Genomic DNA, 9,402 nt, shown 5'->3' with positions numbered 1-9,402 from the left:
TTTTTTCCCCCTTAGATGGAGTTTCACTCTTGTCTCCCAGGCTGGAGGGCAATAGCATGATCTTGGCTCACTGCAACCTCTACCTCCCGGGTTCAAGTGATTCTCCTGCCTCAGCCTCCCCAGTAGCTAGGATTACAGGCACATGTCACCATGCCCAGCTGATGTTTGTATTTTTAGTAAAGATGGGGTTTCACCATGTTGGCCAGGCTAGTCTCCAACTCCTGACCTCAGATGATCCACCCACTTTGGCCTTCCAAAGTGCAGGGATTACAGGCGTCAGCAATGCAGCCGGCCATGTCACTCCTAACTTCTAATCTGCTCTAGGGAGAGTCCCAATAGTCCATCTTGCATACTGAAGACAAAGTGAATTTCACAGCCAATACCACAAAATACCTTCTCTACTGAGCTGTAAGCTGCCTCTGGACTGGATGGTGTTTTGTTTTTATTTTAATCCTCGGCACCAGTGCCTCTCACACAGAATTTAGCTGAGCCGGTTAGGTGTAAGTGCTGCTGCTATGCTATCAGAATGGCACCTGGGGCTGGTTCTAGACCGGCCTCTGCTGTTTACTCGTTCAGTAATCTTCTAAAGCAAGTTCTTGAACTTCTCTGGGCCTGTTTTCTACCTGGCAGAGTGGTTAACTGCGTTTAGGATGCTGGAAGCACCTAAGGCAGGAAAAGCACATAGGCCAGAAGTTAAGACGTCCCTTGAGGATGCAAATACCGGGAACTTCTCCCGCTGTCCCCACCAGTCAAGCGCACCAGGGCTCCCAGGTCTAGCTTCTTCCGCCCCTACCTCCACAAATCTCACTTTCTCTTCCTCTCCCTATGCCTAGCAGTGCCTCAACAGGGTCTGCGGTCCGACGTCACTCCCAGGTGACTGTCCATCAGGGATGCCGCCTCGCCCACCTGGCCACCCCTGAAGCTTGTGGAGTCTGCGTCGGCTAGCCGGCTGGCAGGGGGCGCGCCAACAGAGCCGCCAGCCTGAGTGTCTCCCCCGTGGATGGGAGGAGTGACCGCCTCTCACCATCTCCGGGGGATGCACCTGTCGAGAGACGGCCCGAGAGTTCCAGGGTGAGTGCGCAGAGGATCTTGTCTGCCCGCTTGCGGGTAGGTCGGTCCTGCCGGCTGCTGGGCGCTGGCCCGCTTCTCTCGCTCCCTGTCCCTCGTCCGCCGGCTCCTCGGACCCCCTCCCTCCAGCAGCCGGCCTCTGGGTCCTCCCGCCGGGTGGGAGGCTTGCGAGCGTCACTCCGCCCTCCTCTGCAGGAGCCAACTGGCGAGCCGGGCCTCCGGGCTCTGCCTGGGAGCCCATAAAACTCGCGCGGACCGCGCCGCTGCGCTCCCGCCGCTGCTCACCCGGCAGAGCGCGCGGGCTTGGCGGGGGCTTCCAGCCCCGAGCGCGACACCGCCGGCCCCGGACCGCGCCCGCCTTCAAGCAGGCGGAAGGGCTTCCGCTCTCAGCTTCCAGAAAAGTTTGGAGAAAGTGAATTTGAGGTGGATTTGAGATTGGTAGCAGCTCCCCAGACTTCTTTCCCTTCCAGAAGCCCCACTCTGCACAGCCTCCCTGATTCTTCCGGTCGTGATTCTGCATCTCCTTGGCCCTTCCTCTCTCTCCTGGGTCCCCTCTCCGCATTGGGATTGGCGATCACAGCCACATTTTTCCCTCCCTATCTCATCCCCCCTCCTCCTCTCTATCCCTGTCGTCTGAGCGATTTCCACCTATTTGCAAGCCTTCTCCCTGTCGTTCTCACATTTCTCTTTCTCTCCACCTTCAACATTTTCCTTGCCACTCCATTTTATCCATCAAACCTCTCCGCTTGCATCCACACCCTCCCTCCATCCTTCCCTCCCAGCAAACCTTGCCCATGGATTCTGGGCCTCTGCGGGATGCCAATCCCTCCACCCTTCCCCCTCAGCAAACCTTGCCCATGGATTCTGGGCTTCTGCGGAATGCCAACCCCACCCCTGGGGGCACCCTCTCTGCCCCCAATGCCACAACACCCTGGCTGGGCCGGGATGAGGAGGTGGCCAAGGTGGAGATCGGAGTCCTGGCCACTGTCCTGGTGCTGGCCACTGGGGGCAACCTGGCTGTGCTGCTAACCTTGGGCCAGCTGGGCCGCAAGCGCTCCCGCATGCACCTGTTCGTGCTGCACCTAGCCCTGACAGATCTGGCCGTGGCGCTCTTCCAGGTCCTGCCCCAGCTGCTGTGGGACATCACCTTCCGCTTCCAGGGCCCCGACCTCCTGTGCCGGGCTGTGAAGTACCTGCAGGTGCTCAGCATGTTCGCCTCCACCTACATGCTGCTGGCCATGACGCTGGACCGCTACCTGGCTGTCTGTCACCCCCTGCGCAGCCTCCAGCAGCCCGGCCAGTCCATCTATCCGCTGATCGCTGCTCCCTGGCTGCTGGCCGCCATCCTCAGCCTCCCTCAGGTCTTCATTTTTTCCCTGAAGGAGGTGACCCAGGGCTCGGGGGTGCTGGACTGCTGGGCAGACTTCCGCTTCCCTTGGGGGCCACGGGTCTACCTCACCTGGACCACCCTGGCCATCTTCATCCTGCCAGTGGCCATACTCACGGCCTGCTACAGCCTCATCTGTCATGAGATCTGTAAAAACCTCAAAGTCAAGACACAGGCCTGGCGGGTAGGAGGAGGGAGCTGGAGACGCTCACCTTCGGCCCCAGTTGCTGCCACTCGGGGGCTGCCATCCCGGGTCAGCAGCATCAGCACCATCTCACGGGCCAAGATCCGAACAGTGAAGATGACCTTTGTCATCGTGCTGGCCTACATCGCTTGCTGGGCTCCCTTCTTCAGTGTCCAGATGTGGTCGGTGTGGGACGAGAATGCCTCTCATGAAGGCAAGTGTGGGGTCTGTGTGGGGGCAGTGAGGTGGGAGAAAGCAGAAAGAGAGGATGGGGGATTAGGGCAAGGTTACAGTGCCTCCCAGGGCCAGGCAGGTGACAAACTAGTGGGGCAATTAAGAAAGATGGTGCCTACTCCACATGAAAAGAGGCGGTTATGACTTCCATTCAGCCTACCGATGCCATGTCAGTATCTTTTATGTGAAATTTCCAGCTTTAAAAATTTTGGTAACTAACAATTTAAAAATGCTCTGTGGTACCAGTGAAATATGACCATTAGCACATTTGGCCACCAACTACCAGTTTGCTAGATGGGATTTAAAATCATAGAATGATAGCAATTTGTGACCCATGAACTTGCTCTCTCACCCTCTTCCCTCCATACTTGGACATGACTTTGAGCTCATTCTCAGCAGACACTTCCAGTTAATTAGGGTTGGCACATGAAAACCCTGATATTCCCAGCTCATCCTCTTCATGTTACTATTGAGGAAACAGAGGTTCAGAGAGGGACTGTTACTGGCTAATGTGGTGAAGTCCCAGGTTCTTGGTGCCACAAACAAAGAACTGGATGTGACAAACACAAATAACAAAGTAGCAAATGTTTATTAAGTTCAGTAACACTCTCGGAGAGGGGAGAGTGAGCTGACCTCTGTGAAATGAGATCGGCGCCAGGATCTTTTTGTGCTCCTTTTCTCTTCACCCAGCTGCCTAATCTTTTAGCCAGTGTCTGCCTTTTGTTGGGTAGGTGGGTTGCTTGGTTACGTTGGCCCTTGTGCACTTGCACGTGGCCTGCATCTCATAATTTTAAGTACATGCATACTATCAGTACCTATGCATGAGCTTTAATGAGCTGATTCTCATAAGGGATCATTTTAGAGATACTTTTTCTCTAGAACACATGCCTGTCTCTGAGGAGCTGCCCCTTACTGGTTTGGTCTAGATCCAGCCACCCATGGGGCTCTTGGCTCACTTCATATAACTGTTGTTTTGGCTCAACTTCTGCACCCTCCTCTTTATCCTGCTTCTGCTCCTACTCATTCCATCTTTTATCCAGCCCCCGATTCCCTCTACTATTCTCGTGCCTCAGAACCATGACTTGCCCCAGGCCTCACAGATAGGGAGTGACAAAGTGAAGATTAAAGCCCAGGTCTTCTGTCTCCTTGTCTTTTTCCTCAACCCCATTAATAACCCTGATCCCAAAAGTGGTTCTAAAAGGAGGGAGACTTTTCTTCTGCGTGAAAAACAAAACGGGCACCTCTAAGAGGACTGTGCTCTCGTTGACACACGGGAGGCCTGGCTCTCATCATTTTTCTGGGGTGTGGTGGACAGCGGCCTCCTGAGCTTTAGACAGTGGCTGATGGTCTGGGTGTCCGGAGATGAACCTGTTCTCAGGAAGGCTGGGGCTGTGTCTAGGCAGCCTATGTGTGAGAAAGCAGCATTCAGAACAGCTGCTTCTGCTCCCTTAAGCAGGAGTGAGGCACGGGGACAAGTGCATGCTGACTTGTCTGGGTGGCTCTGAAGAGGGGTGATTGTGCCCTACAGTGCATCTTATAGTGTGCACAGCTCAGGACATATAGTGGGTACAGCCTGCAAGTATCCTGGGCAGGTCCTGTGCACAGGTTCTTCTGGAAGCTTCCTGAGAGTTCACTAACCAGCAGTCTCAGGCTACCAATTCCCACCTGCCCCGAGGAAGTTGCCCCCTTCCTTTGCCGTGTTGTTTCTAACCTCAGTTTGCTCATCCCAGGACGTGCTCAAGCCAAATGCTTTGCTTTTGTGGCGAGATGAAATAGGGAGAGCCATTCATGAATTGAACACAGCCATGCAAGAGAAGTGCAAAAGTAATACCAAACTTCCAGCGTATCCCTTTCTCATAGCCCTTCTGACATCAGTCTGGGCAGGAGATGATTTGCAGTTTATCCTTTAAGCAATGGGCATATTAATTCTAACCAACTGTAGGGACCTCCCTGCTCTCACCAAGCACAGAATAGAAGGAAGGAGGGTTTCCTAGGGACAGGCGCATTCAGCCCTCCTGCTATTGAGGAGTGGCCTTCTGTATTTTATATTTGAGTCACTTGAGACTCAGAGAAGTAAGATAACTGGTCCAAAATGCCACTGCTAGTGAGAGATAGAGCTCAAGCTTGAATTGAGGTCTTTATGGGCCAAGCTTTATCCAGGTTGTGGCTTTACTCCCAACACTGTGGCTTAGCCAGTGGCACCAGGGTGAGCTGGTCATCTGCCCCTCTATTGAGAAGATGGTGCTCCTGTCACTCAGCCAGTGCAGACTTTTCTGCTTGCCTGTGGTGTCCACCATCATCTTCAACCTGTTCCTCTACACCTCAGCCCTCGCTTGTGTAGAGTGATTTGCCCCTTACCAAGGGCATCTCTGGGCAAGGAGTGCATGGGACAGTGGGTTGTCCCAAAGGTTTATCTTACAGACGGTGAGCTCCCAGAGAAATGAAAGTCCTTGGGGCAGAAATTCATTACTTTAAACTTGCTTTTCAGTACTCCCAGTTCCCCTCCACCGCATGCTGGCCTCCTGGCCCCTGGTCCCAAGACTTTGGTCAGAGCCTCCCTGTTTCCTCATCTCTGCCCCTGTCCTCGACCATCATCTGAGTTTCTGGCAGGAGGCAATGGAGGCCTGGACTGGGTGTGGCAGATCTACCCTCAAGGGCTGGGAAGCACAGCCTCCATTGACTCTGGCACCTCCCTGTGGCACCTCCTCTGTGGCACATCTCCAGCCCCTACCAAGGCCTGGCTCAGATGAGCCAAACCAAACAGACACTTCCTAAATGAAGGAACCTGTGGAACTCCTTTGTCTCTGGCTTAATCTGGACACTAAATGTGTGTCAATGGAGCAGACAGGATGAACACTGTCCCCTCAGCCAAAGCCACTTCCCAAATCTTCCGCAGCTTGTAGTTACACATTAACTAGGGAGCAGGCTGGGACCCAGGCAGAGCAGAAGGAGGCTGAGTTTGCTTTTGAGGCTTGTCCCTTGTGTTAGTCCATTTTCATTGCTATAAAGGAATGCCTGAGACTGTGAATTTTTTTTTGTCTTTTTTTTTTGAGATGGAGTATCACTCTTGTTGCCCAAGCTGGAGTGCAATGGTGTGATCTTGGCTCACCGCAACCTCCCAGGTTCAAGCAAGTCTTCTGCCTCAGCCTCCTGAGTAGCTGGGATTATAGGCAGGCACCCACCACACCCCACTAATTTTGTATTCTTAGTAGAGACGAGGTTTCACCATGTTGGTCAGGCTAGTCTCAAACTCCTGACCTCAGGTGATCTGCCCGCCTAAGTCCCCCAAAGTGCTGGGACTACAGGCATGAGCCACTGCACCTGGCCAAGAGACTGAGAAATTTATAAAGAAAAGAGGTTTATTTTGGCTTACGGTTCCAGAGGCTGTACAAGTAGCATGTTGCCAGGCTGGGTGTGGCAGCTCATGCCTATAATCCTAGCACTTTGGGTGGCTGAGGCAGGAGGATCAACTGATCCCAGGAGTTCAAAACCAGCCTGGGACATACAGTGAGACCTCATCTCTACTAAACATAAAAAAAATTAGCCAGGTGTGGTGGTGCACTGGTTCACCCCTGTGGTCCCATCTACTTAGGAGGCTGAGGTAGGAGGACTGCTTGAGCACAGGAGGTCAGGGATGCCATGAGCCATAATCACACACTGCATTCCAGCCTGAGGGTCAGAACGAGACCCTGTCTCAAAAAGAAAATAAAAAAGAAGCATAGGGCTAGCATCCGCTTCTAGCGAGGGCCTCAGGAAGCTTCCAATCATGGCAGAAGGTGAAGGAGGAAGCCAGTGTATCACATGGCAAGAGAGGGCAGGAGAGAGAAGGGAGAGGTCCCAGACTCTTTCAAACAACCAGATCTCATGTGAACTAACTGAGCGAGAACTCACTTATCACCAAAGAAATGCCATGAGGCTGTCTATGAGGGGTTCACCCCTGTGATCCATTCACCTCCCATCAGGCCCACCTCCAACAATGGGGATTATTGTTCAACATGAGATTTGGAGGGCACAAACATCCAAACAATATCTCTTTCTTTCTCGCCTTTTTTTTTTCCCACCTTGAGACAAAGTCTTGCTCTTGTCCCCCAGGCTGGTGTGCAGTGGTGTAATCTCGGCTCACGGCAACCTCTGCCTCCTGGGTTCAAGCAATTCTCCTGCCTCCTGGGTTCAAGTGATTCTCCTGCTTCAACCTCCCGAGTAGCTGGGATTACAAGCGCACATCACCATGCCTGGCTAATTTTTTGTATTTTTATTACAGACAGGGTTTCAACATATTGGTCAGGCTGGTCTCAAACTCCTGACCTCGGGTGATCCACCCACCTTGGCCCCCCAGAGTGCTGGGATTACAGGCGGGTTCCCCTGCGTCCAGCCGACATCTGAACCCGATCATCTCTCCTCCACTTCCAGACGCTTTCCGCTGCCTTCCTGGCTGTCCCCTGAACTGTCCATGCAGGCCCAGATACCTTCAGCTTCCCACCCCTATGACTCACGCCGTCTATCAAATGTTCTCACCCTGTGTCTTCCCTCCTCTTGAGCCATGATTTGCCACACCCATGAGCACACCCCTGGGACGCGTGCACAAGGAACCAGGGTATCCGAAGCGTTCTCAGTGCTTTGCAGAGTAGACACTTGAGCTTTACCTTCTATTTTGCTGGTTGGAGCTCTGGTGGGGTGTAGGATCTCTACCTCAGAGCTGCAAGACCTGGGTTTGGGTTGCAGCTCTTATTAACTGTGCTATAAAAACTAGAAAGCTTACTTCTAAGGTTCCTTCCAGCTCTGAAATTGCTTTCAATGATTCTACAAACTCCACTGAGAAGGAAGATGACTCAGCATAGCACCTATGCCATGGCTGTAACCACGGCAGACCTAGCAGGAGGCCATGGCTCATCCCTGCAGCTTTCCTGTTGGCATGAGGGTCTCATTTAGCCTTCAGAAAGAATATTTTGTCTGGAAGGAATTTATCAGCCTTGGCATCCTCACATTTTGACTGCCCAACAGAGAAATTAGTTTTTCCCTGCTGGAAAGTGCATTCCCTGGGAACAATCTAAGAACACTGAACATGTTCTGGTCTGGAGAGGGATGCTTGGAGGCCCAGTGCGTAGAAGCCGCCTGATCTGCCACAGGTGGCAATGGTGGCATAGGTGTCTGCAGAGGAGTCAACCTCCACTGATTGCCCCCTCAGGTCCCCAGCTCAAGGCCAGGTAGAGTCGGTGCCCACACACTCAATGACTGAATGCAGAATGAGTGGGCCTGCCCCAGAGGGATAGAGGGGGTCAGAGTCCAGAGGGCCGTGTGAATCCATGATCTGTGATGTTTAGTGGGGATGAAGATGGAAGCTTGGTTATTTTTCCTGCCTGTTTCACAGAAGTTGTCTCATTCTGTCTACATCCATTAGGGGACTCAAGGTCTGTCTTTTGGAACAAAGTCAGTTTCTCCTATCTGGGCTGATCCTATCCCTGACAATGTTCCTTCTTCTCAATTAAACTTGAAGCAAACCTCAGCTCCTACCTTCACCCTGCGGTTACACAACAAAAGCAAACAAAATCAGCATGGTAAGACTCTAGAGCCAGGAGTCCCAGGTTCAAGTCTCGGCTGTGTGTCTCTCTAATTATAGGACCCTGAGTGACTCCCTTTTCCTCCGTGGGACTCAGTTTCCTCATCCGTTCCTCCTCTGTGGTGCTTGGACGCTCTCGCAGGTCCCTTCAAGCTACCATTCTCAGCCTTCTTGTGCTTCTCTCTTGGTAGATTCCACCAATGTGGCTTCCACCATCACCATGCTTTTGGGCAACCTCAGCAGCTGCTGTAACCCCTGGATCTACATGGGCTTCAACAGCCACCTGTTACGGTGGCCCCTGCGTCACCTTGCCTGCTGTGGGGGTCCCCAGCCCCAGATGCGCCGGCGGCTCTCCAACGGGAGCCTCTCGAGCCGCCACACCACGCTGCTGACCCGCTCCAGCTGCCCCGCCACCCTCAGCCTCAGCCTAACCCTCAGTGGGAAACCCAGACCTGAACAGTCACCAAGGGACTTGGAGCCAGCGGATGGGGAAGCCACCGTTGAGACCAACATCTTTTAGAAAAGACTCCCTGGGGTCTGGCACTGCCCCAGGACTACTGGAAGTTCTCTGCCCACCTCGGGCACTGGGCATGAAAGCTGGGAGGGTCAGGGTTGGAGTTAAGGGAGCCCTGTCTGAAGCAGGGTGAAAAGGCCAGAATGGGGCCCCTGCCCTGGTGTCACAGCTGTCCCTAGTTTGAGGACCGCCTCATGAGCTCCCAATCCCAGATGCTGGTGGCCAGGGAGAATCAAACTCTCTGTCTCCCTGGTCCCGCCATATTCACAGGTGTCCATGTGCACACAGTGTCCCAGATCTGGGCAGGCCTAGGATGGTGATGTCTAGGGGTCCACGGGTGGCAGGAACCCAGAGGCTGGCCTTGTGCCCTGGCTACCTGTCCCCATTCTAACCTGACTGGCACATCTTAGCCTAACCAGGAGAGGGGAGAAGTGGAAAACTGTGAGGAGGACTCTATT

The 9,402-nt window shown here is 53.4% G+C and overlaps 1 protein-coding gene across 1 annotated transcript; it reads left to right on the top strand.

Moving 5' to 3' along the window:
- Positions 1–1,925: 1,925 nt before the first annotated feature.
- On the top strand, positions 1,926–9,396 carry AVPR1B (arginine vasopressin receptor 1B). Its single transcript, XM_017525482.2, has 2 exons — positions 1,926–2,853; positions 8,622–9,396. The coding sequence occupies exons 1-2, from the start codon at positions 1,926–1,928 to the stop codon at positions 8,948–8,950; spliced, it is 1,257 nt and encodes a 418-aa protein (XP_017380971.2). The 3' UTR covers positions 8,951–9,396.
- Positions 9,397–9,402: the final 6 nt, after the last annotated feature.

The sequence above is a fragment of the Cebus imitator genome, unplaced genomic scaffold (genome assembly GCF_001604975.1).
Source record: "Cebus imitator isolate Cc_AM_T3 unplaced genomic scaffold, Cebus_imitator-1.0 Scaffold38, whole genome shotgun sequence".
Taxonomy (NCBI): domain Eukaryota; kingdom Metazoa; phylum Chordata; class Mammalia; order Primates; family Cebidae; genus Cebus; species Cebus imitator.
This window is presented reverse-complemented; position numbering and strand designations above follow the sequence as displayed.